This window comes from Akanthomyces muscarius (assembly GCF_028009165.1).
Source record: "Akanthomyces muscarius strain Ve6 chromosome Unknown contig_18, whole genome shotgun sequence".
Taxonomy (NCBI): domain Eukaryota; kingdom Fungi; phylum Ascomycota; class Sordariomycetes; order Hypocreales; family Cordycipitaceae; genus Akanthomyces; species Akanthomyces muscarius.
This window is the reverse complement of record NW_026611618.1, coordinates 294,027-320,051: the sequence shown is the minus strand read 5'-3', so window position 1 is coordinate 320,051 and position 26,025 is coordinate 294,027. Positions and strand designations below refer to the sequence as shown.

The window sequence follows — 26,025 nt, the reverse complement described above, 5'->3', positions numbered from 1 at the left end:
GATGTGGTGCGCAGAGTCTGAATTCAGTAAGTTGAAATCGTGTAATATATACAATAGTCTAATTATAGTGATAAAAAATGAGCGGCTGCGCTTCTAAGCGATCTGTTGGTATCTAAATAAACTATTGCGGGAAAAGAAAGAAAAACTCCGAAATTGTATCCAACCGGTAAAGAGAGTGATGAGGGAAAAGATTGCGCCATGTTGCGGTTAACCTCGGAATCGATGAGAAGCCCAATTCTCGTACCAACGAGAAAACCGCAACGGACTCTATAAGTTAAATATACAATTGTTGATAGTAGCATGAAACACGTGTGTCAAGACGGTGGCAGGCTGTACGGCTGCGCCTTGTCCACGCCCAGCGACCGCAGCCGCTGCGACAGCAAGCCCTCCGTGCCACCCAGGGGGCTTCCGCCGCCGTTGTCGCCGCCGGTGGCTGGGTCGCCCAGGGCCCCAGCAAAGGCGTTCCCGCCGTAGCCGACGTCGCCTCTGCTGAGCTTTTCGTAGCCCCACGCCGAGTCCTTTGTAGATGGACGGCTCGGTGAGTGTGGGGGACCGTCGACGTCATCGACTGTGAGGCAGATGTCGCTCGCGTCACTGTCACGGCGCGCGGGAAACCGAAACGACACCGGCTCAACAGGATGTATGTTGCCGCCGCCGCGGAAGCCGCCGCGGGGATTTGAGAACCGTCGTTGCTGAGGCGGGTTCAGCGAGCCTAGCGTGGAAGCGGAGAATGGCGACCGCTGCGCTTCACTGCTCGTGGGGATGCCGAGACTGCGTCTCCGATGGGCCTTTTCCGCTGCAAGTGTGGCACCTGAGCGGCTGTATGACGTTGAAATGGGCGGGTGCATCTGCCGGATGGGCTTGTAAGGTGTGAAGCGGGGCTCAGGCAACGTCGTCTCGTTGCGCAGCTTCTCTTTGCCTTCGGGGACGCGATTGGCAAAGACGATGCGGATGCTTTTGTATAGATAGAAGCGACCCTTGCTTGGGCTGCAGACGTGCAGGTGGACGAGATAGCGCAACGTTGGACGGCCCATGGCGACGGCGGCGGCCGAGGCAGACAGATTGGGCAGGTTGTCAATGATAGGCCCATGGGAGTAGCTGCGCTGTCGGATAAAGGTTTTGGTACCCGGGGGCATGCCGGTCAGATCGTAGGGCACGAGGAAGAGCTTGACGGCCGTCTTGTTCTGGTTCTTGACGACGATTTGGATCTGGCCCTTTTCCGGAATACGATAGCTGCCGCCTGGTGGTGCCTTGATGGGTGTGGCCGGGTCGATCTTATCATCCGCAGGGATAGGGCCGTCCAGCAGCATGTCGATATCCATGTCGGTGGAGTGAGCGCATTGCCGACGCATGGTCCTACGCTTCTGCGCTTCGAAATCCGGGTTAGGCAGGCCGTTCTCGAGGTCAATCTGGCCGACATATGGACTGGGCCCGTCGTTGCTCTGCGACCTCGCGGCACTCGTGCTACTATAGCTGTAAAAGACGGCGGGGAAGGGCAGGGTGACGTGTGCAGGGCATCGCAGGCGGGACTTGCATTTGCCTTTGCCAAGGACGCCAATTTGCGCCATGAAGTCAAACGGCTTAGAAGGCGTGGTAGACATACGGCCTTGCAAGATACTCTCCTCATAAGAGCCCACCATAGAGGCGTGGAGTGAGGGTGAGGAGTCGGACCCAAGAGACGGGCGACGAGCGCGAGCGATTGGTCGTTGTGGCGATGAGCCTGGGTGCAGAAAGTTCATGCCTGAGCCAGATGAGCGTCGGGGCTGGTGAGCCTGGTAAGGGAAAGTGGCTTCTCTGCGGGATGCATTGCGTCCATGGCTACGGAAAGGTCTGAGAGGAGAGGAGAATGGCGATGTCTCATCATAGCTTCCGCGTGAAAAGTCCATCCTGTCACTGAGGAACCCGCTCTCACGGAACGGCGTCGCAAATCCATCCTGGTCCTCATTAGTGACAGACTGCGCAAGTGGGCTCGTCGGCAGTTGGTAAGCAAATATCGACGAAAAGGACGACGACAGCGTCGATTTCAAGCTGGTACCGGGCTCGGCAAAGGGACTGTGGCGGTCAAAGGACATGGATGGACGGGGCGGAGATGTGCCCATCCAGGCCATGTCCACGGAGAGGTGTTCCTGGCGGTGTCTCGACGGCGGTTGCTGGCGGTACTGATCTCGAGCGGAGGAGGAGGCGTCGTCGTGGGTAAAGTCGCCGCTGTGAAGCGCCGAGCGTGGGCGTTCGATGCCGAGGCCATCGTGCAGACGATCGGGTATCGGCGAGACAGATCGATCCTTTTCCGGGGTAATTTGCGGTGAGGGGAGCAGGTTGGGCGACTTTGGCGACGTCTGGGCGGCCGTAGGAGGAGTTGAGTGTTGTATTCTAGAGTCAAGCTGGAAAGTGGTCAGTATTTTGGAAGATTGGCCACGGAGACTGTCTGGGCGACCTACATGACGATTAGGAATCCATGATGGGCTCTCGCCTCGCTTTATTTTCTCAATGAGTACCGATCTATCGATGATGGGCAACTCATTCTGGATTTCCGGCGTCTTGGGACGCTTCTCAGGACTATCTGGTATCGGGCCTTCGCATAGTTCGACCGGCAGGCTCTCTTCGGAGAGGCGTCGTGGGCCGAGCGGTGCATGCCGGGTGGGCGAGCGTCGGGACGGCTGCAGCTCGCCGGAGGACGGCCGGGTGTGACCTATGTCTTCCTGGAAGATGGGCATTTTGTTGTGTATCCTGAACCACAGCAGAGCTGTGGTCCCGGGGACTGGAAAGGCAAAACGGCCAAGGGTCGATGTGCGTGAGTTGGGCTTTGCTAGGGCCTCCGACAGCGGCTAACGAAGCAGACAGCGGGGTGGCACAGCAGCGAGGTTGCACAGCATGCAATTCTGCCGTCGGGTGAAGCAGAAGAGCTGTGAGTCGGGAAACGAGTACAGAAGTGTCTAGGTAGAAAGAAAAAAAAAAGTGCGAGAGAAGGGTTGAGAGGTTGAGAAGTAACGACAGCGGTGAATCATGGACTGACTGAAGCGAACGAGTCGGGGCCAGGAAGTGTCGAAGCTGGGTGGGGCGTCAAGGTCGTCATGCGACAGTTCCAGTCTGTGAGGTTGGGCGGCGGGCGGGCGCTGGGGACTGGCTCTGGCACGGCGGAGCGCCAGATCAGGCCTGGACGAGAGTGGGCTGCAGTGGGCTCGGCGGTGGGTTCCAGTGGGCATGGGGTGCTGTCAACGACAGCCCACCACCTTTGAGAGCGTTAAAGGTACCTGGAGCCTGCTGCATTGACAGTGCTTTATCAAGTACCTGCCTACCCGCAGTCTGCGCGCAGTTGAGAGGGCGCCTTCTGCAGGACCCTGCAGGCTGTAGGCGGGTAAGTACCTAGGTGGCCGGCTGGTGTAGAGTTGCCGCTATATAGATAGCCTGCTGCAAACATGGCTTCCAGACCCCGCCTGTCCACCGCGATGCACGCCTCAAAAGGTTGGGGGGGGGGGGGGGGGATACAAAGAACCTCCTTTACTCCGTACGCTGTAGCGGGAATTGTTTGAGGCGTCACAAGCAATGCGACCCTGCGACAGTGCGTTGAAACTATCGGCGCCAGCGCTGTCCCGGCATGCACCTATCGTCCCGATCGGCCCCGGAGGCCCCCCATTGGGAATGCAGCATGTCAAGCCGCAGAGGAAGGCCCTTTACGAGATGCACTTTTGCTGGTTTCCTATGCTGCAGCTTGCATAACAGCACCTTACTGGCACAGTAGCAGCCACAATGTTACCCCATTTGAATGAGCAAACGAAAACAAATATTGTCACTCCCATAATGCCGTGCTATACTTTTCAAGATAGAAAGCCATCGGCCGCCAGTCTCCACTACTGTCACCCACTCTCAGGCCCAATTCAGAACAGCCCGCAGAAAAGGTACTTTGGTACATGCGCAGGCCTGCATCACCAAGATTTTCTTCACCAGCCCATTGCTTCAAACAGACACACATCAAACCTCGCTCGCCATGGCGCCCAAACCCGCAAAAACGCCGTCCGGCGACACTCAAGCGGTAAAGAAGCACCGCCAAGGATTCAGAGTCGGCCCGGATAATTTACCTGATGGGCCATGGCGACGAAAAGGTACGTCCTGGCAAGCTTTTTTTCTCTTCTCACGAGCCGTCGCAGATGAACAGGCTAAGCATCTCACCTCAACCTGCACCTGACAATGGCTCCAGAGAAAAAATCGCAAACCGCAAAATAATTAGTAAAGTGATGACGCTGACGCTTACATTTACGCAGTCACCAAAATCAAGAAGGATCTCATTCACAAGGCCAAGGTGAAAAAGGCCTATGCCAAGATCAAGGAGCGTGAGCAAAAGGAACCCGGCGACGGCGAGACCGAGCAGGATGCCGCCGCCGCCGCTCCCGAAAAGGACGAGCAAGAAGCTACCGCCGCTGCTGAAAAGGAGGTGATGCACCCGACGCGGGAGCTCATGATCAGGGACGAGGAGGTTGCGCAAAACTCGGCCAAGGGCGAGCACGACACCAGCGACGGCCACCGCCGCCGCACCCGCCGCCCGGGCTACTACGACAAGCAGCTGGCCCTGGCCGAGGAGCGCCAGGCCGAGGCGGACAGGCGCGCCCGGGAGCGCGAGGAGCGCACGGCGCAGAGGAACCACCGGCTGGCGGAGCGTGACAAGTTCAAGAGGGCCATGGCCAAGACGGTCGGGCGCGACGGCAAGAAGAAGCTCGGGCGCGAGAGCGGCATCTTGCTGGACAAGGTGAAGAGGATGCTGGCGGACAAGTGAGGATGAAGGAGATTCTTGGGCGTGTGCGTAATATTTTGGGGGGGCTTGTATAAATGGTATTGTGACATTTAGCGAACATCATGATTGAACTGAGCCAGAATCTGAGCACTTCGAGTGCTGCCTAACAAAGACCCACTTCTTGCTTTAATTCTCTTGCTTGCTGCGAATGTTTGCTTTACATGCTGTTCCTTTTCTCCGCACATCGCCCACAATGGCATCGGAGCCGCAGCATTCTGGACGAAGGGTTCAGGTCATTGGGGTCACGGGGGGGTGAAAGGGGCGTTAAATATCATACTGCTATAGATATGTCACGTCACCGTACATGGTAGTCTAATTCTGCAACCCCGATTCTAGAGTAGGTTCGCGCGACGACTGGGCAACGAGCTTCCGATTCCGGTCTGCGATCTGGACACTCTTCCACAAGCCCGGAGCCAGCGGCGCCCTACCGGAAGACGACGCCCGACGTGGCGTTCAAGCTCTGGCTGGGTCAAATGACGAGTGTATTATTGACGGCAAGTACGTTTATGCAAGGCCGCGTGGAGGAATTAGCGCTTAATCAACGGCATAGTAACAGGGTTTTGTTGAAGGACGTATCCTACGGTATAGCGACAGACATCCTTTGTAAGATGAATGTGAGAATTATGATAAATGCCACAGCTCTTCTGCTGATTTGGTTTCCTCGTTGCCTCGAGGATTGATACGCCAACGCCAATGCCATTGGCACTATGACGCGTAGCCACTCGTACCATCTGGGGTGGCTTCCTTTTCCACTCCCGACTACTCTGCAGAGGGTTTGCTAATGGCCAAATCGTACTGACTATCGTTTGTAAAAGTGCTGACCATCAACGGCTTCATGAGAAGGAAACTCTCGGAAAGTAGCTTGATCGCACAGTTACTCAGAGTCCGAGCAAAGAAACATGCGAATTGGAGGAAGCGTGTCACGACGGATTCCAGGTGGAAACGGTTGAGCGGCTGGCATGGCCGTGAAAGCTTCCTGGTAAGAGCGAAAAACGCCGTCCGAGTTTTCTAGGAACTCAACGAATGATTTATTCCGTATGTCGCTGTGCACGTACCTACGCGGGGTTGGCATGCCCCTGGACACCTTTTTCGTTTGTAAAGTAGTTCTTAAAGCCATTTCGCGACAGAGGGACTACATTATTTGCATGAGACAAGCAAATGACGTCTGAGGGAGTGCTAGCCTAAACCAATCACATTGAAGTTCTTTATCCCCTGCAACGCATTTCGTGGTGCTCTTTGTGGCTACAAGCTTGGCAGTTCAACCAGGCCTAAGGCCTTTCGCATCGCCGCCGCAAACATCCAGATGTCCTCGAACCGTGTATACAGAGCCGACGGCGCAAGTCGCATATAGTCTGGCCTGTTTCCGTCGCACAGGGTCCCCTCTTGCTCAAGCTCCTGCATTACAGCGTCCAGGGTCTCGCCGTCGGAGAATTGCAGACTGAGCTGGGCGCCGCGCTGCCGGACGTCCCGCGGCGTGATGAGCGTAAATGGCGCAGCACCATCAGTCCCTCTCATCTCATCTAGTATCTGGTCCAGCAGGTATTCGGCATAGGCTGTGAGAGCCAGAGACTTGGATCGTATCTCGCTCATGGGTCGGCAACCTAGGACTGACAGGGCCGCGGACAGAATTGCCAAGTCTATACAAGACGGGTTCGAAACCTGAAAGCCGGCGGCGCCGTCGATGGATGTAAATGATCGCATGTCCCTGTCAAATCTAGTATCCTTGGCATTTCCGTACCATCCTGATAGACGATGACGGTAGGTCGCGCTACTGCTACTGCTGCTGCTGCTGTCGCCTCCGGTGGCCTCACCCAAGTCCAGGGCACTACCATGTTCTCGTGAACAAAGGGACCGCCAATAGACCCAGAGCCTCCATTGACGTACTTGTAGTTGCACCACACCGCAAAGTCCACGTCCCAACCGTGCAGATGGAGCTCGACGTTTCCAACCGCGTGCGCAATGTCCCAGCCCACCGTGATGCCGCGTTCCTTTGCGTGCGCTGTAATCGTGGGCATGTCAAAGTACTGGCCCGTGTAGTACTGCACGCCCGGCAGCAGCAGGAGCGCCGCCTCCTCGGCATGCTCGTCGATGACGCGCAGGATATGATGGTTCGAGATTGTCAAAGAGTCGCCTCCCTTCGCGTCACCGCTCGGAGAGATCCTTACAATGCTTTCCTCGGGCGTGTGCATCCCATGACACCGGACCTGGCTCTGCACGACGTACTCGTCGCTGGGAAATGGACCCGCCTCAATCAGCACCTCTTGGTCGTCGGCTTGTAGAATGCCGCCATCATAAGGTGCAAGTTCACGGAGAGCGTGTTCATCACCACGACCTCGCTCTCGAGCGACCCGACAATGGCGGCGAACCGTTTAGCGCACTTCTCCGCCATGCCATGCCAGTCCGTCACCAGCGGCGAGTTACCGAACTGTGTATAATGCCCGCGCACACCGACAGAGTCCCATGTCTCGAGCTGTGCGTCCACGTACCGACGGACAGCCTTGGGCTGCAAGCCCTGCCCGTGGGCAGCGAGATAGACGCACTGCCTGAACGGCGAGTCGGTGGCAGCCTCGTCTCCTGGTACGGTGCCATCTAGGCCAGTCTTTGCAAGGGATGCCCTGGTCGGGATGATGAATTCGTTGCGCAAATTTCTCAGTGCATCCTGAGAATCGAGTTTCCTCGCAAACGCCAGTTCGTTGGCGTACGAGGGTAGCTGGTTGGCAGACGCCCCGCGCCGCAGCGACTCGATGTATTCGGATAATTCCATGTGTCTGTATACCAGCTGCGCAGAGTACGAAATACAAAAGAGCCAAGTTTATCAAACTTTGTCTAGACGACCTGATTTTTATCTGCTGTACTTCAGCGGACTGTATGATGGGGGCGGGTATGTGTAACCTCGTGCATCGTTGCAGCTGAAAACCATTCATGTTGTGGCACATCCCCACCACTGCGATACATGCCATGCATGTCGGTGGAAAGCTGAGCTGAGACTATCGACCACGATGCCTAGTTCTGAAGTGGGCTTGTGTATCGTCGTTTTCTCGCGTTAATGTATAGTTAAAACCATGGTTAGCATGTTGTTGCGCCTGTTTCAAGAGACCACACTTTGTCTACGTTCTACACGTCCGCTTCATCATCTCTCTCCTACAGTACAACACCAACTTGGCCCTAAACTATGGGTTCCATATCTTCCGAGCAGAGGAGGGACCTATGTTCCGTCCGGCAGCACCAATACGGAGACCACGACCTCCAACGGCTTGGTGTTTGGAAGCGGCCAGCCTGTGTCGACTCGTCGTCGAACACATATTGGGTGGTGTTTGTGATTTGCTCATCCCCTCTTAAGCCTACGAAAATGAGATGCAGGCCATGACTAAATCAGCCCCGAAAACTGCAGGTTCGTCCACGGCGGCGCATGGCGTGATCCACGCAACGCACTGGAGGACTTTAGCCCCTGCGTCGAGCACATGCTCTCTTCCACCGACCCAGCGCTCTCTTCCATATGCGGCTTCGTCAGCATCGACCACCGCCTTTCGCCACACCCGGAGTTCCCTCAGGACCCTGCCACGACTCCGAGACAGGCCCTCCGCAACGCAAGACACCCTGACCACCTTGTCGACGTGTACTCGGCGCTCGCCTTTGCGCAGCAAGAGTACGACATCGAAGGCAACTATATCCTCATTGGGCACTCGTCCGGTGCCACGATGGCTTACCAGCTTCTTATGGGATATGCAGCGCTGCACGGCCATGTGACCGGCTTGCGCATCCATCTCCCGGCTGCCATTGTTGGCATTTATGACATATATGATCTCGTCGGCCTCAATGACAGGTATGGAGGAGATTATGCGGGATTCCTCGATGGTGCGTTTGGAGCGGATCGGAAAGTGTGGCGGAAGATTTCCCCGAGCTGCTTTCCAGGTGACTTAAAGACCGCTGGCGAAATAGTAAACCAGTCTGCTGGCGTCCCGTACACAATCTTGGCGGATTCTCCCGGAGACATGCTTCTGGACAGCCCAGAGGTAGAGGTGACGAAAGCAAAACTCACAAAGGACGCCATAAAAGTTGACGTGGTGGACAATTTGGTGGGGGACCATGACTTTGTCTGGAAGGAAGCCTCGCAGGTGGCGCAGCTTGTATCGCGGTGCGTCAAGACCCTGGAAGCCCGACAACCCGGCACCGGCAAGTCGTAGAATTGAATCGACACTCATATAATGTGGGCCGCATAATTTAGATTGCTTTTTACTTTTTACCCGATCTCTGCATGATAGTACCGTCTGCAACCGGATTCCCGACACATCTGCAGTCAGCGATGTCGAGATTCCGATCCCGCAGCTCTGAATCGCACGCAGCCATCCCTGCGCGTCACTTTTTGTGTCTCACTTCAGCCGCAAAGAGGCGGGCAAAATAACATTGTCCTCTTTTACCTTTGAAAAGAGCTTCCATTGTCTGTAACTGAGTATTAGTAAAGTCAAGCGGGCTGCCCAGTCCATAGACCAAGTCATGGTCCACTCGTGTACACGATGTGGGCAGAACCCCGCGATTGTGGCCACGTTCATGCGAGATCACTATACAATAGCGGTGAAACGAAAGAGAGAACTTATTTTCATTTTCAGTTTACATCTTTTTGGAGTGAACACGCGTGCGCCACACACCCCATCCGTCGGTGCGTAGCACGTGTACGAGAAGACCGAGGACAGGCTGACATTCCAATTTTGTGAAGCCTGTGTCCAACATTTCAGAGAATAGTACTTAATAGCACAGGAAAGCGCCACTTCAGCTACTTATATCAGGTTCCACTCAAAAGTATATAGAATATCGGCAGACAGATGGAGCCAATAGACGCCAACGCAGCGGCTCGATTCCTAGCCAAGCACGCGGACTCGGTGTCGCAAAACGGCTTCCTCCCAGGGCACCTCCCGCTGCGGAAACTCCCTGATTTGCGGTATTCCGCCTGGGAGTCCATCGCCGCGAATCTTCCAACGCTTATAAGCACCGGCCGCATCAGAAACGCCATCGCCGAAAGCGCCATAGAGTCAACGCAAGGTCTGCGCGGCGAGGATGAGTGGAGGAGGGCCTATGTGCTGCTGACTTACATGAGCCATGCGTACATTTGGGGAGGTGACCAACCCGTCGAGGTATGAACGCAGATTTTTCTATTCTATTCTTCTTTTTCTTGCACAGGCTGTGTCTGCCATGGATCATGATGCTAATGCTCCGTTTCTTGTCTTCGTCTTAGATCCTGCCACCACAGCTCAGCATCCCGCTTCTGCGCGTCTCGTCGCATCTCGCCTTGCCGCCCGTTCTCACCTGCGCGGCTGCCAATCTCTGGAACTTTACCTCTAGAAACGCCTGCTGCTTTTCTTCGCTTTCCTCCCTCGCTCCACTCGTCTCCTTCACGGTCAGCCCCACGGAATCATGGTTCCTCATGGTCGGCGTAGCCGTGGAGTCCCTCGGGGGAACCATAATTCAGACCATCCTCGCTGCGGTCCGTGCCGCCATCGCTCGCGACTTCTCCGCCGTTGCCGCCGCACTCTTGCAGCTCGCTGGCCACTGCGAGGAGATCACCGCCATACTGACAAGACTGCCGGAACAATGCGATCCCGCGACGTTTTACCACGAGGTGCGTCCGTTTTATGCGGGCACGAAGAATATGACAAGTGCGGGTCTGCCACGCGGTGTGCTCTACGACACAGGTAATGGAAAGGGTGAGTGGAAACAGCTCAGAGGCGGCAGTAACGGGCAGAGCTCGCTGTTTCCGTTGATAGACCTGGCACTGGGCACACAACATACGGCTTCTACCGCTACAGACAAGTGTCGGAGGCGTGGTGACCCTGGCAGTTCTGAGGATGATTATCATGTAGATATCCTCAGCTACATGCCTCGCGAGCACAGGTGCTTTCTCGCAGACTTTGCGCAGATATGGAACGTACACGACGTCATCAACGCGATAGAGGACCCAGACACGTCGGAGGCACTGCGAGCAGCACACTTACAGGCCACAACGGCGGTGGTGCGGTTCAGGAGCAAGCACATGCAAATCGTGACCCGCTACATCATTCTGCCGTCGAAGAGATCCGCGCCGCCGGCTGGTGCCGAGCAAGACCGACGAAGGCGGAACCTGGCGACCTGGCGCACCACGAGCGCGGAGCATACGCTGATAGGGACGTCGGGGACGCAGCTCATGCCGTTTTTCAAGAATGCTAGGCAACAGACAATGACGGCTGCAAGTATGTATTCGCGAGAAGCATCAGAGCTGTCACGGCGTCTTGTCACAGATGTACAAAAATAGTCGCCAGTTATGGAGAAATGGTAATGGGCCTGCCCATGTAAGCGCAACGTGACAAGGCGCGAGGATTTGATGTTGTGCTGTCGTGCTGTGGTTTATGCTGCGACCTTGTTAAAAATAGAAATAAATGCAGGCAGAAAAGGAATGTCTGTCCTGGTTCTTGTCTTGATGTTTCAGAAACGTCCCGATCGTGGTGGTGCTCAAACTATGCAGACAGGCGGGATTGAGCTTGTTTGGTACAAAGTGCTGTACTCGAGACAGCCCAGCTTGTCAGCCTCTGACAGCATATCGCCGTCGTGGCACCGCTACATCCACAGCAACTGGCGTGCAACGCATATACAACAATGCGAGCAGTTTGATCCTTGCTCAATACAAACATGTGATGAGTGTTTGGTGGGGGTTTACTTTTTCCTCTCTGCGGCGGGCTTGCTCCAATAGCAAGCCATATTATAAGTAGACGATCCGGCACATTAGGCGATAAAAGGCATGTGCCCACAAGGTGAGGGAGCGGCGCACAAGGGGGCGCGGCGTAGTAACGTTATCACGGTGTTGCAGACATGTCATATAGCCGACACAAAGGAACGAGGGATGCGACTGGCGGCGCTCACCGACAGAACATGGGAACTCTGAAACTGCAAATCGTAGGTGGTGTGAGCCGGGCGGGTGACGATCCCTTGTTTCGCACGTTCGTTTCTGGCAAACATGGTTGTCTTGCAGTTGTGTGCATACACGCATGCTCAAATTGGTATTGTTGCGATGTGAGAATGAGCCAATTGCAAAATACGTATCGTGGAAATGGAACACGGCTCTCTAGAAGATGAAGATCGATTTCGTTGCAGATTGCCGCAAGGGGGAGGATTGCGGCTGGTCCGGGGGCCACAGCACAAGACTCAGCCCTGCATTAACTAACGTTATTAGTGCTTCGACAGCGCATGGTCCCCCTTTGATGGAACGAAGAAGCCTAGCCGTTGCATTGCACCACGCGACAATTTCGGGGGACAGAGGCAACACCGAGCCATTGCAACTGTACCACGCTTTGCTTCCTTCTTTCTTCCTTTTAATTTTGCTTTGCGGGTGACTTGATGTGTCGAGTGTACGGAGCACAAACTGTGAAACACAGGGCGTGCCTCACCCTTGGACCCCTGCAACTTGCGGTGCCTGATTGGGGGCGGGGAGATGCCGTGGCAGGCAGGGCCGGTCCCGAGTCTGTGCGGACTTCTTTTTTGCCCACCACAGACCCGGGTGGAAAATCGCAGATAGTACCGGAATCCGGATAGGAGAGAAATCTGACAGCTCATAAACTGGCCCGGCCGCGTTGCAGACTTGTGCTTGGCGGGAGGATGAAGATGGGAGTTTTGTAGGTCAAGGACACACCACCCGCCAAGCCCGCCGCAGAGAGGGTGGCTGACGATCATTTGCAGGCAGGCAAACAACGACACATGAAACAACGCCACCAGCCACGTTGACGTGAGCAAGTAAGGAAAGAAGCGGTTCTCGTACTGTGGGAAAAAAACTGGCGTCTGTGAGCTGCCCAGGTTGCTGCTTGAGATGCGCGGGACCAAGGCAGATTCGCAACAGACAGGATAAAGCGAACAGGGTTGAATTGTGATGATGAAGGCAACTGCTACTTAGTCAACTACTGCATGTTGGGCAACTGTTCATATGCCTGCGAGTTTGTGCGCGGCTGGCCGTGGTGTAGGGCCCAGGGACTGAGGTTCGGCCTGTTGGGATTGGGGATATGGAAGCCCGAATCGCAGCAGTGGGCGAAGAACAAAAGAGGAATAACCCAGAAAAAAAGAAATCAAAAAAAGAAAAATTCTTCGAATAGAAAGTGTAAAAAGGCAAAAAGGCAAAGGGTCACGTTTAACGTCTGGAAAAGAATAAAGTGTAAGTGAACAACATCTTCATAGGCTGATGTGCATCTAGGGTAAGACTTGGGCGCAATGTGATATCCCTGGGTGTATGTATCCCTGGACAAATTCAGCCAAGGCTAGCAAATTGTTGTCGTAGATGATCGCCATCTAAGTCATTCTGCACTCACGTTCAGTCAGTTACTCGACGCAAACAATCTCGGCGCTGGTAGACATCTCTAATGTGGTTTTTATATCTCTCCAACGAAAATGGTGCCGTGCAGGTCAAGCACCGCCTACTTGTCCGTGGTGACCAAGCCAGGTGCGCCTTGCTTGTATTGACAGGACCAGCACGTGGCAATGCCGTCAAAGGCCAGTACAAGGCAGCAACCACAGCACCAGGTAATTGCAATATTGCCATGCATCAAGGGTGGTCGAGGGCAGTGTTGGTGTAACTTGGCGGTTGAGCGGGTAAACAGGCCATTGATTGACTGACAGCCGTTGGCTGGCAGCTGGCCAGAGGTTGCGCTGTGGTGCGACTTGTGAGTGATGCAGTGGGTTCCAGGGCAAAAGGCCAAGGGAAACAGGGGTGCAGGCAGGGAGGGAAACAGGGACAGGGGTCCTGTGGAGCTGCAAGCTGGAACTGGAGCTGGACTGGGGCTGGACTGGAGGACTGGAGGACTGAGGCGCCCCCAAATATTCCCAAGCACCCAAGTCTTCATCAACGCCAACCCCCCCAACTCCCAAAGTAGCAGCCATGTGCTGCTGTTGGGGCGCGTACAGGGGTGAGCTGATTTGCACCTTCCTTTTGGGTGTTGATTGACTCTTTTGGCTCTCTCTCGGCTGTTTTATAGGCTCGCCTCCGTTGGTACCTTGCCCTTGGTGGCCTCGTGGTGTCAGGTACCTGTCTAGGCTGTCTCGGCTGTACCTGAGCTGGGGTACCTGGCCTGTACGACGGTAGGGTGTGCATGCACCGCCAGCTCCATGTAATTGACATGTAGCCCCTCATCGGGTAGACTAGCCACTGTAGCAGACGCAAACTCGTTGCATTTCAGTCGCCTTTTGGGATCAAACGCAACGGTACACCGCGTCGCCTCTGCTGTGAAACAGGCGGCACACCTATTGCAGCAGCGCTGGCAACTCTCTCCAGCCAGCCAGAGATGTCGCGCTGCCAGTGGCCGTAGTGCTGGAGCGTGTTGGTGCCACTAACACGGGGTTGACAGCCCCTGCAGCGGGGACAGCCGCAGCAGGACCTAAAGGTACCTCGCCCTGCCCCTGCCCAAGCTGACGCATCCAGGTACCTTACCTTACCTGCCTAGCTCCCTGCCTACTACCTAGGTAGGTACCTATTTACTTGGTACCTTGATTCGCTCCATTTCTGCCTCGAGACCCCTACCAGTACCAACACGCCGCCCATTTCCCTCGCTCGACTGGTGCTGGATCCAACCACCACTGCCCGCCCGCCCCATGATTCCATCGCATCGCCACTTTCAACGACCACGACAACGACACGACAGACAATTTCCCGCCCGGCACGTTAACCCGTCGTCTCACCACCTTCTTCAGACTCGCTCAATTCTTCCTGTCCAACCCGCCCGTTTCATTCTCCTTGCCCGTCTTTATCAACAGCCACACACTCTGAGCGGTTCAAGTCTTCTGTGCCTGTCGCGCTCTTGGCTCACGCCCTTCTGGCTCATCTCCTGACGGCCCCCCCTGGCATCGTCCCACGCAACGCCGCCTCGCCTGCGCCGCCACCTTTCTCTCACCCACAGACCTTGGGTCGACCGTGCAAATCCAGTTCGCCCACATCAACCCCCAACGCATACTCGTGGCTCATCTGTCGCGAGTCGTTCATTCTCGACAGCTCTTGTTTTTTTCTTCTTTTTTTCTGCGCGTGCGTCTACCTTGTCCTCACCGCTGCAATTACCAACCACCCAAGTCGCTCTCGTTGGCGCGCGCCGCCTCGTCGTCCCCTTCTCGCTGCGTTTGCCGCCTCGATTCCGCGCCCCCAAATCGCCAACAAAACATACACGACGCCTCAATCCTTCCTCACATCGTCTGCTCATGCGGCCTGTCCTCTACGCTCGAACCGTCTAGAGTCCAGTTGTTTGCTTTCCGCCGGGCCAGCCTGCGCGCCCCGCCCCTGACCGTTCCCGTCGTCGTCTGCCACCCAGCTGCGCTGCCATCGCCCGGCATTGGCATCCATCAGCCTTGTCCGCCCGGCCGCCGGCCCTGATTCGCAGCCATGACTGCCGTCGTTGACGAATACCTCGACGGCTCGCTCGATACTGACGACGTCTTTCCCTGCAAGGGATGCGGAGAGGTGTGTACTCCTACGTCGCCGCGAACCGCCGCGTCAATCGGCTTTCCTAGCTAACCACGATCCCCTCTACCATAGATTCTTGAGGAAGGCAAAGCTTTCGAATTAGGTGCGTTTCTAACCCAAGCTTGCGTCGTTGCCGCGCAGCCTACCCCGCACCCGCATCAATTAACCCCATGCTGATAACAAAACTCCCAGCTGGCCAACGATGGCACCTCGACTGCTTCCGCTGCCACACCTGCGGCACCCTCCTCGACTCCGACGCCAACCTCCTTCTCCTCGGCGACGGCTCTCTCATATGCAATAATTGTACATATACTTGCAACGCCTGCAATAACAAAATCGAGGATCTCGCCATCCTCACTGGAGATCAGGCCTTTTGCTCCACATGCTTCCGTTGCCGAAACTGCAAACGCAAGATTGAAAACCTGCGTTATGCACGCACATCACAGGGCATCTTCTGCATGGGATGCCATGAAACAATCATGGCCCGTCGCCGAAAACGCTCCAAAGCTGCCGCCGCCTCGAAAGCGAGGGATAAGGAAGACGGCTCCCCCATGATGACGGAAAAGTCCCTGCCTGCCCTGCCCCCCGAGATTGCCCCCATTGACCAAGGAGACGTTGACTCTGACGCCGGAAGTACTTCCCCACGACCCCAGACTGCCGCTCCTCGCCTCAGCAACAACTCGAGAATCGCTCCTATCCCCGCCAGGTCGCCGGAACGGCCCTCGACAGACAATGGCAACATCCCCAACAAGGATACTCTGACCCTGCCTTCCAGCACCTACAGAAAGAACCGAAACTCTGCCATCCTCCCCAGCGGATACGGCGCCAATCAAAACGACTCGCCTGATGGCTTTTACATCTCCGTCGCTCTGGATCCCACGCCCAACGGCTCCGCCAAGGCCTCCCCAGAGGCCAACACGGACGCCCCCAGGAACAACAAGGCTACTGCTGAGAGACGCAGCGAGCTTGCCGCCTCGCCTCACATTGCCTTTCAGGAAAAAGGCCGTCAGCAGTCGGCAGATCACATCTCGCAGGCCATGGCTCCTTCGCGTAAACTGTCCAAGACCGACAAGGAGAGGAACAAGTCTTCCAAAACGTCACCAGATACCGACGATGCTAGAATACCCGAAGCCCCTCGCAGCAAGCGTCTGCAGACATCTAGAACAAACAGCTCCCAGTCTACCGATCTCAAGCAAACAAACGCCGCTTCACGACCTCGCGCCTCCCAGGATGCTCGATTGCCTGATGACGAGGCAACTACGCCCACCCAAGAGCTCAACTCCAAGGCTTCAAAGTCGGCTCCTGGCATAAGCATTGCCCGCAAGGAGCTGCCTGCGTCTGCAAACCGAACTTGTGAGCTCTCGTGTGTCGCCATCAATCTGCACATACCACTAACAAGTACTACAGTTGGCCCTGCGGCAAACGCCACGGATAAGTCTACCCCCAATGAAAGCTATATGCAGCCGCGAACTGCACCTGCACCCCCAGGCTCAAGAAGCTCTGTGGGCGCCAAAGATGACGGTCAGTCTCCCAAAGTCTCACCGAAACTACCCAGATGGAGCAGCGGTGGCGATTTTACCCTGGACGAGGACATGGCTAGAATCCTTGGGACCGACGAAGGTTCATCCTCGCTCTTGCGTCGGGTTTCTAACGCGGTCCGACATGGTCGTACAGGCAGCGTCGAGTCTAGCCACAACCCGAGGCAGAGCCATACGCGAAGCATAAGCGAGACGACGCGATCGACCGTTTCTCCCCGCTGGTCGAGAACTCAGCACCACGAAGAGCATCCCAGTCACGATATTAGCAGCCCCATTGCCTTTAACGGAGGCGGGGACTCAGCCTTGCTCAAGCGTCAGCTACGAAACTCGGAGCAGCGCGTCGCCGAGCTCGAGCGACAGTTCAACACCGAAAAGGACCTGCAGACCCTCGACAAAAAGCTTGTCGAGAAGCGCAAGACTGTCTCCGTACTGGATACCCAGGCGGAGATTATGATTCGCCAACTCGAGGTTCTTGCTGGGTATGTAGAGAAGGCCAAAGAAACCAAGGCTCCGATTGATGTCCACGAGCTCGAGGACTCTGCCATCAAGGACTTTGTCAAGAAGCTAGAGCGAGTCAAGGGGGCCATGTCGTCCGAGATTGCTGAGCTGCATGAGGAGCGCGACAAGCTTGTTGAGGAAAAGAGCCAGGCCATGGCCGACCGCGATCGCGCCCTCATGGAATTTGAGCAGCTTTCCTCCAAGAATGCCCAGCTCGCCGACATGAACAACGAGATGACGCATCAGATTCAAGAACGCTTCAAGTCGCAAGTAGGCGACCTGCGATCGCCATCCAACGGGCTCGGTATCTACGGCCAGCGCGGTGCTGCCGGCTCCAACGCCAACCTCGATACCGCCAGCATGACGACCGGTGCTACCCTTGTGCCTACTGACGAGGAGCACATTGTTGAGCATGGTCCTACAGTGGTACAGGTGCGCAAGGGCCAGGTGAAGAAATTTAACTGGAAAAAGGGCTCCAAGACTATGGCTCAGAACGTCGCCAAGGGTGTCAACCGCGCTGTTGTTGCCTTCCAACAAAACGAACGCGAGCGAGGTCAAATGGGTGGACAACCTGGTGGCTTGACTGCTGATAACATTGGTCTACCATACAACATGACAGTCACACAGGCTGATATGACTGCTACACCCAGTACCACGCCCGGTGGCCCCAATGCCGCCAACAAGCAACAGGGCTTTGGCTTCTTTGGCAAGAAGACTGCCATGCCCAAGTCTGTATCTGCCAACACGTTCTCGACGCCGCTGGCCGCGGAGCCCCCGACAACATTGTTTGGATCCGAGCTCACCGAGCGTGCGGAACATGAGCGCAGACAAATACCCAGCGTCGTCACCCGCTGCATCGAGGAGGTCGAGCTGCGCGGTATGGACCAGGAGGGCATCTACCGCAAGACAGGTGGCAACTCTCAGGTCAACCAGATCAAGGAGGGCTTTGAGAAGAGCGAGAGCTTTGACATCTCCGACCCTGATCTGGATATCACGGCCGTAACGAGTGTGCTGAAGCAATACTTCCGCAAGCTGCCGATGCCGCTGTTGACGTTTGATGTATATGACCGCGTATTGGAGTCGAATGGTATGATGATACTTGGCATTTCCTTTTACTCATGACAGCATGCTAACATTACACAGCTATCTCTGAAGAAGAAGAGCGCTGCGCGCAGCTACGAAAGACATTTGACTCGATGCCCCAGAGCCACCGCGACTGCCTCGAGTTTCTCATGTTCCACCTGCAGCGCGTCGCCCAGCGCGAGCCTGAGAACCTAATGTCGCCCAAGAACCTGGCCGTCGTCTTTGCCCCCACCATTATGCGCGACCTGAGCATTGAGCGGGAAATGACAGACATGCACGCGAAGAATATTGCTGTGCAGTTTGTCATTGAGAATAGTCACATCATTTTCGAGGACGCTTGATCCGACCCGGGCTATATATATTGAAAAGTACGCTCATTGAGCAACTTACGGCAGGCACGGGAGTTTGTTAGTTTTTTTTTTTTTGGAAGGTCTTTTATTTTCTTTTGTCAAAGGAAATGGAAAGGAAGCTGGTTCGGTCATGGGAGTTTTTTGCGCATTGCAAGTCTGGGAGCTCGAGCGTGTAGCTCGGGATTTTCTCTTGCTTTTTGATCTGTTTGGTTTCGCCGTTTTGTTGGGCCTGGTATGAAAATTTTTCCGCCATCATATTTGTCCTTTTTCTCTTCTTATTTTGCTGAGAGCCACATGAACACCCATTTCCGCCCTGAAGTTTTTTGTTTGCAAAAGAAAACCACAGAGAGAGAGTCACAGAGAGACAGACAGACTGAGAGAAAAAAAAGGGACCAAGCAGTAGTATTAATTCGTCTCTCTTTCTTTGATTGAAGCAACATTATATACATTTAGCACACACAGCCCGGCTTCTTTTCTTCATCCTCTTTCTCGGGTTTTTACTGATGGAGAGAAGGAAGGAATCCAACGTGGCAAATTGACGGCCGATATTAGAAGACTTGCGTTTTGTTCTATCCATGTGCGTAACTAAGAAGCAGCATTGCGTATCGAAACAACGACTAAGCTATGGTCACTTTTTTTTCTTATATTCTTTTTTAGCCAAGCGGTGGTGGTTGATTCACTCTATTGAAATTTTGTGCTTTAGATGTCTATGCAAAGACGTGTAATTTAGTACCCTGGATAGGTATTGCTAAGTAGTCAAGGGCTACCTCGAGGGTGGTGCCGTACGGCCATGGAAGAGGAAAGAAAGGCAGTGCAGCAGGGTATCGTATATATTGTTTGCTACCGTATGTGTCCAGTCTTGCTGGTGCGTGTCATTATTACCATATCATGGCGTTGGACCTGACAGTCCTCTACATGCTACCCGTTAGAAGCGTAACAGGTGTAATTGCGCTACGTGTTCGTGTATTTGCGCGCGTGCCAATACCAAGATTTGCAAGCAAAATTACGCCCCGTTTCGTGTATTTGAGTGCACCCCAATCAAACGTACAGTCACGCCCCTTTTCATATATTTGAGCGTCTCCTCACGCAAGGCGTCGCAGGCACAATCCCGCCGACATGTCCTGTCTTTTAGCTTGTGCCGGATTGACCAGGGATAGCACCTACCAACTAAAACTGGCACTCAACCACGCGGCGAAGGTGCAGTGCTCTGGTGATCCCTTATGTTGCTCATTCCTGTCGATTATGCTTGTGGCTCGTCACAAGTGTCCCATCCTTCCCGGCCCGCAGGCGACACGGTCCAGAGCGTGAAATAGCGGCATCCAGAGCGCACTGCACTAATGATTATTACTCAGCCGCAGTGGCTCAGATCCCCGTCTCTGAAATGATTGATCCTATACTTAGCAGCTCCTGCGCATGCGTTAGTCTCTCGACAATGCCCTCAGCCGGGAATCGACGCAAAGGCCTCGCTGAGGGCATGGAACCGCACAGGTTTGCTAAGAAAGAGATTGACGCCGCTTTCCAGCGCTTCCCTCTGCGCCGCGTTAGACGCCAGCCCACTCAAAGCAATGATGGGGGTGGGTTGCCGGCGGTTCTCGTGCTCAAACTTCCGCATCGCCCGGGTCGCTTCGAAGCCGTTCATGACAGGCATGGAAATGTCCATCAAAATGACGGCAAAGTAATCCGGGTGTCGCATGTAAGTATCCAGTGCCTCTTTTCCATTCACGGCCATTTCGTATTTCCTTCCGAGCTTGTGAATAAAGGCGGATAAGACCTCGCGATTGATACGGTTATCGTCAACGATCAGAATTACGTCAGGGCCAATAGATCCATCGAGTTGCGCTGTAACTGGGCTTGCCAGTTCGCGGGAGAGCTCTGGCAGCTCAGGTGCGGCTAATGATGCTTCATTTTCCGAGACGTTTACCGGCGGCGATGGCGTCAATGATGCTTGCCGGGCAGCCAGCGCGGGCACTTCTGCTGAATCAATGGTAATATCCGTGGAGCCGCTATTGGAGTTGTGCAAGTTGCGTAGCCCGGCCGGACGCACTGGTGGTGATGAGTCGGTATCTATGCTGGTCCATCGTCGGAAAGCTCGTTGTATTGATTGAGCTAGTTTGCGCGGCCCGATTCTGGAGAAATTGTTAGCGTGGTTCGTATCACCGCACCGCAGGGCAGTTTGTGTTTCACATACGGTTGAGAAACGAATTCGAATATGCCACCGTGTCCCGAGGATTCAAACGCCGTGAAATGCCCATACGCTGTCAGCGCATCCTGACAAATGACCACGTTCGGAGTCCTGCTATGCTGTGTTATTCCGCTCCAAGATTCTGGCAACGCAGATTCGGACCAAACCACTATATCGGGCTTAAGCTCTTGATCATTATCTCGAGCAACGACGTCTAAATGGAGCGTGTTGCGGCAGATATCCTCCACAATACCGATCCGTCGACCCTGTTCATCTTCGCCGGACATGATACCAATCGTCTGAACACGCAGTCCCCGAAGTTCCTGCTCTTGTTCCGCAAAGGCCCTATCCTCCTCAGTCTGGCGCACTTTGGAGCCAGACTGCTCTAGCGGCAAGATGATGGTAAATTTCGTCCCAACACCGACGGTGCTCTCCATGTCGATACGGCCGCGGAGTGACGCCACAATTTTCTTGACAATGCTCAACCCCAGACCAGTTCCGGAGGCAAACTCATCTTCTTTCGAGAAAGGCTTATACAGCTTATATCGGATAAAGTCCTCGCTTATGCCTTTGCCGGTGTCCTGAACAACCAGTTTCACAAGGGTCTCTGATGGTCGCAGCTTTGCGGAGACTTTCGCCTGACCGAGAGTAACCCAAACGGCACCCTTCGTTGTGAACTTCAGGGCGTTGCCCACGAGGTTCATAATAATGCGGCGGATCGCGCCACCTGGGAGGTAGAACATCCACTTACAAGTCGAGTCAACTCGCAAATACACCAGAACGGGTCCAATGTGGAAATCGTATTCGTCGGCTCCACCTCCACCATCAACGGTGCCAGGAGACATCTGCTCCATGGCATGCGCCTTATCCATCCAAGCATTGGCTGCAGTGTCGGTGCTAGACCGCAGGTTGAAGGTGTTACGCCGTGCAAGCTGTTTGATAGACATGGACTGAAAATTGAAGCCCGCAAAGACACTTTCAATGACTTCTTCGACAAGACCATCCAGCCTGGCATTGGAGTACAACCTCTTCTTGCCAAACTGCCCTTCTTTTGTCAATGCCCTAGACACGGGAGAAGAAGCCCTGGCATCTTTATTGTTTCGCCCAAGAAAGTTGTTGATGTTCGCGTAGTCCAGAAGATGGTCTATAGTGTCAAGTAGCGTGCGGCAGCATATCTCAATAGTATGCGCCGCGTTGCCTTGAAACACACTGAGGTTCGTGTCATTGAGAAGCTCAGTGCTCAGGATTATGCCGTGCAGTGGCGATCGCAGCTCGTGAGACAGCGAGCCCAAAGCATCCGACTTTGCCTTGTCAGATTCTAATGCCTCCTGGGCGTAGACCTCTGCCGAGATTGACGAGACAAATGCTTTGAGAAGGCTCAATTCCCCTTCAACTGTAAAGGATCGAGCGGGTGTGAAGGTGTATAGAAATCCAGCAGCGGACCATCGCTCCCGTTTTGCATCCCAAATCGGCATAAAGGCAACACTACGCGCCCCTGCGAAGCTGCCGTAAATCTCCATACCTTCTCTGACTCGTCGAGGTGGCCGATCTGCCCCTCTACTGCTTGTGTTGGCGCTGTGTGCTGTCTCCGGGTTGCTATCCTCGGAAGCCGGAGTTTTCTTGCACGACGTCAGAAGTCCGTCATCTTCTGATGAAGACGATGCATCGCTAGGGTGCAGCTCTCCACCAGCCCCAAAGTTAAACACTTTGCCGTTGGGGTACCGCCTTAATAGCTTGGCGAGGAATTGTTTAGACATGTGTGCTTCGCCTGGATCGGCTTTGGCCGAATTGATGCTTGATCCACCAGTTGTAGCGAAGGCAATAATGTCGCAGTCGGCATTCAAGTTGTCCATGGGCGTCGTGGGAGGCTGTTCGTCACTACTGCTTGCCAGGTTGGCTTGACCCGCTGAGGTTTCATTATGTTGTGGCGTACGAGACTTGTTCGTCTCACGGTTTCTGTATGATCCAACGGAGATGTCGAAGAAGATGCAGCCCTCTACCTCGAAAGATTCCCGAAGTATGTTCGAAGCTTTGGCAAAAAGCGTTCTCCTGTTCTGCTCAAGTACGTGAATGTGCAGAGCCGGCTCCGTATCAATTCCGTTTCCAGGTCCGATCTTGCTGCCTTGCGAGCTATACCTTTGTGCATCAAATAGCGAGGTATCAAAGCCCGTCGAGTCATCCCTCCCTTGTGCCTTTGTCGGTTCCCGGTCTTCATCTGCAGCAAGCGTTACATTGCTGATCTCGCTGCTGGGTTGTGGTAGGTCCTCTTCTAGTCTCTCCTGGCGCTCGAGACGCTGTTGTGTTTTGTCCAGTTCTCCCTCCAAGCTGGGGTTGTCCGCAAAAGCGCCGATGTTTGGTCCGTGCTCCCAGCCTACTAAGGTGGACTTGCCTTCAATGAGCGATCCTAGGCCTCTAGTCACGCGCGCATTTCGGCGGTAGGCATGCTTCTCTCTATTGGTAGCGAGATGGCCCATGATGGCTCGAGATATCTGTCGCAGCCTACTCGAGGATGCGCTATCCCAGGTGATGCCAGATCTCGAGCTCCTGACGGAATATGTACCGATGTTAATTCCCCTGCTGGTTCGTATGGGTACGGCAGCGTAGAACTGCGGACCAGGACCGGTTCGACAGTACGGCTTCGTGGAGAAAATCTCATGTGTAGTCAAATCATGCACAACCATCAACGGCAGCTCTGCCGCGTTGGGGGAATCGCCTGGATTCTGTACATCGTCAAGGTCCGCGTTCAAAGCGTAGAGTGCGTGCTCACAAACACCATGGCTTCGAGGGATTGCACGTCCACTGAGTAACAGAGGCGACGGACATTCGTCGCCCGGTAGGCCGGGTATGAGGGGTGTCGACTGGGTGGCTTCGGCGATGATGTACTGCGAATTTGCGTCGAAGAGGGAGATGAATGCGCGCTCGGTTCCGGTTTGGTAGAGCCCGAGCTGAGCGAGAGATGTCAGGACGACGTCGGTCGAGGTTGCCAGGTCGGCACTCGGGGGCGGTCGTCCGTCGCGATTTGTCGGATATTTATCCTGAAGAAAAGGCTCATATCTGCCAACTGTGAGAATTTCGCCGCAAGTAGACCGCGTTGAAGGCATGCATCGGTCTTTGGCTACAGGCAGGGCACATACTTGAAGACTTCGCGTTCTCGAACAGACTCGGGCACGACCTTGACGGATCGCTGTGTCTGCACCTGCTTAGGGTCCATCCCCGCAAGCAGCTTTGCTCTCAGCGCCTGAGAACGAGACTGGGAACTGACGGGGGCTGGACCTGAGCTCGCCAGAGGTACAGATGCATTATCCAAGATTGATCTCGAGACCTTCTGCGGGGTTGTCAATTGATGCAAGCTTCCATGTAGCGTGGTGGCGCAAGCGCAAGCTTTCACACGGTGCCACATTTACCGAACGACGGGAATCTTGCATTCCCGACAGGCCGGTACTTTACTTTACTAGAGCGCTGCACACAACTGGAAGTACCGACGGAGATACCCGTATCTTATAAATCCCATTTCTGACTGAATCGTATTCTTCTTCTAACCATGGCTTCTGCTTCGTGCCTCAACTTTTCGAGGCGAATTACTGACCAGCTTGCCACGAAGTTATAATCATGTTCATTTCATGATATCTCCCTTGGGCTTATTTTCGCACTGCCCGAAATGCAGTACTGTCCCGGCGCTCCATGCACCCGGTGTCGAAACACCACGACACTAGAGAGCTTTTATTAATAGCGTCACCGCCCACTCCAAAATGAAAGCATCAAAGGCAAGTGGCGCGAACTGGAGCACGCGCGAGCCGCAACTGACTTTCACCGCTTCTCGGGTAGCACTGATGTAGCTGCCTAGGTTCTGATTCTCGACCATGATTGCCTTGGGCAGGCCGGTAGATTCAGAGGTGAAGAAAAGATAGGCAAGATCAATTGGCTGCGCATCCGACACGCTTTGTGGCCTCTCTTCCGCCGGGATGCCAGAATCGGCCCAGACGCTGACTGTTTTCGGAGGAAGGCAGATTCCGTAAAGTTGGCATCGTCGAAAGCGTCTCATATGAACAGTTTTCCATTGGCGACATGCAGGACAGCTTGCTTCCGAGCCAGAGGTAGTAGATTCCTGTCGAGGACCACGAAACAGGCGCCAGCTTTGAGAATAGCAACGACCCAAGCCACCATGTCCAATACGGCGTCGAGTTGAAGAACAATGACGTCGTTCCTTCCAGCCCCAAGGCGATGCAAATGAACAGCTTTGCTATCGGACGATTAGTCCAGTTCGCCATATACCATCGTGGTATTATTTTCCCACGACATAGCGAAAGTGAGTAGTCCAGGGCTGTCTCATGTAGTCGACCCACAGGACCTCTTGGACCTTGGACAAGGGGACAACAGCCGAGAGGTGCTCTCGCGGAGGAGACAGCCGGAACCGCTCTTGGGGCGATGCGATTGACTCCGTTAGAGAGGGCATAGTGGCAACAGACATGGTGATTGTGTCCAGGTGGTCAACGCTAGCTTTATTTATAGGTATAGGTCTCTTATAATCTTTATTTCTTGCCTGTGCTATCTAGGTATGATTGGAGTTTTGAGATACACTTCGTAAATTGCGGCGTACAAGCTCCTAAACCAGAGAGATCTTTAAAAATATTCGGCTTCTTCATCGTACCTGTCTGATGGACGTCCTCGACAATGTCAAGGCATTTTGGTGGCATGTCAGAGCACTACCAGCTCATGTTGTTAGCAGGCATTTCGATTCATACAGGGGATTCAGAATTGGAGTCATTAAAATGGTTGTTTGTACCTGCTGCTTAATGAGGCTGACGAAGTCAGCAGCCTTGGCCTCCATTGCGTCGATCATCTGGGCCTGCTGAGCCTCTTGCATAGTCTGTTCAGTGGCCGCGACTGCGGTCGCCAGGAGAGCGATAGTGAAGAGACACTATGCGCATTCTGTTAGAGACCTTTCGCCATTGAGATTTCCTGCTTCTTACCTTCATACTTGCGGGAGGTGCTTGGCTTGAACGTGGTTTATAAGTCCGTAAATCGTGAATGGAGTTTGCGCTAATTTAAGCTGCAATATGATTTGGGCTGTATGAGAGACTATAGAGGAGAAATCAGTAGGAGCGACGGTGACAGATTTATACGGCGCTGCG

General features: G+C 54.5%; 8 protein-coding genes across 8 annotated transcripts; 4 read left to right on the top strand and 4 right to left on the bottom strand.

Annotated features, from left to right (window-relative positions):
- Positions 1 to 314: 314 nt before the first annotated feature.
- LMH87_008566 (uncharacterized protein) lies at positions 315 to 2,714 on the bottom strand (the record flags this gene model as incomplete). The annotated part of the gene is made up of 2 exons (XM_056201756.1): positions 315 to 2,381; positions 2,439 to 2,714. 2 exons carry the CDS (start codon positions 2,712 to 2,714, stop codon positions 315 to 317), a joined length of 2,343 nt encoding a protein of 780 aa, XP_056056386.1.
- Positions 2,715 to 3,985: 1,271 nt separating this feature from the next.
- On the top strand, positions 3,986 to 4,768 carry LMH87_008565 (uncharacterized protein; the record flags this gene model as incomplete). The annotated part of the gene is made up of 2 exons (XM_056201755.1): positions 3,986 to 4,100; positions 4,260 to 4,768. 2 exons carry the CDS (start codon positions 3,986 to 3,988, stop codon positions 4,766 to 4,768), a joined length of 624 nt encoding a protein of 207 aa, XP_056056385.1.
- Positions 4,769 to 6,028: 1,260 nt separating this feature from the next.
- On the bottom strand, positions 6,029 to 7,550 carry LMH87_008564 (uncharacterized protein; the record flags this gene model as incomplete). The annotated part of the gene is made up of 3 exons (XM_056201754.1): positions 6,029 to 6,611; positions 6,671 to 7,015; positions 7,153 to 7,550. 3 exons carry the CDS (start codon positions 7,548 to 7,550, stop codon positions 6,029 to 6,031), a joined length of 1,326 nt encoding a protein of 441 aa, XP_056056384.1.
- Positions 7,551 to 8,247: 697 nt separating this feature from the next.
- Positions 8,248 to 8,970, top strand: LMH87_008563 (uncharacterized protein; the record flags this gene model as incomplete). Its single annotated transcript, XM_056201753.1, has 1 exon — positions 8,248 to 8,970. One exon carries the CDS (start codon positions 8,248 to 8,250, stop codon positions 8,968 to 8,970), a length of 723 nt encoding a protein of 240 aa, XP_056056383.1.
- A 636-nt stretch (positions 8,971 to 9,606) lies between these two features.
- Positions 9,607 to 11,110, top strand: LMH87_008562 (uncharacterized protein; the record flags this gene model as incomplete). Its single annotated transcript, XM_056201752.1, has 3 exons — positions 9,607 to 9,915; positions 10,017 to 11,007; positions 11,070 to 11,110. 3 exons carry the CDS (start codon positions 9,607 to 9,609, stop codon positions 11,108 to 11,110), a joined length of 1,341 nt encoding a protein of 446 aa, XP_056056382.1.
- A 4,051-nt stretch (positions 11,111 to 15,161) lies between these two features.
- LMH87_008561 (uncharacterized protein) lies at positions 15,162 to 18,702 on the top strand (the record flags this gene model as incomplete). The annotated part of the gene is made up of 6 exons (XM_056201750.1): positions 15,162 to 15,239; positions 15,315 to 15,345; positions 15,435 to 16,595; positions 16,650 to 16,763; positions 16,917 to 18,365; positions 18,422 to 18,702. The coding sequence occupies 6 exons, from the start codon at positions 15,162 to 15,164 to the stop codon at positions 18,700 to 18,702; spliced, it is 3,114 nt and encodes a 1,037-aa protein (XP_056056381.1).
- Positions 18,703 to 20,149: 1,447 nt separating this feature from the next.
- Positions 20,150 to 24,104, bottom strand: LMH87_008560 (uncharacterized protein; the record flags this gene model as incomplete). Its single annotated transcript, XM_056201749.1, has 6 exons — positions 20,150 to 20,837; positions 20,900 to 21,004; positions 21,056 to 23,613; positions 23,661 to 23,671; positions 23,715 to 23,947; positions 24,028 to 24,104. The coding sequence occupies 6 exons, from the start codon at positions 24,102 to 24,104 to the stop codon at positions 20,150 to 20,152; spliced, it is 3,672 nt and encodes a 1,223-aa protein (XP_056056380.1).
- Positions 24,105 to 25,175: 1,071 nt separating this feature from the next.
- LMH87_008559 (uncharacterized protein) lies at positions 25,176 to 25,869 on the bottom strand (the record flags this gene model as incomplete). Its single annotated transcript, XM_056201748.1, has 4 exons — positions 25,176 to 25,390; positions 25,542 to 25,596; positions 25,677 to 25,811; positions 25,864 to 25,869. The coding sequence occupies 4 exons, from the start codon at positions 25,867 to 25,869 to the stop codon at positions 25,176 to 25,178; spliced, it is 411 nt and encodes a 136-aa protein (XP_056056379.1).
- Between the last annotated feature and the right edge of the window lie 156 nt (positions 25,870 to 26,025).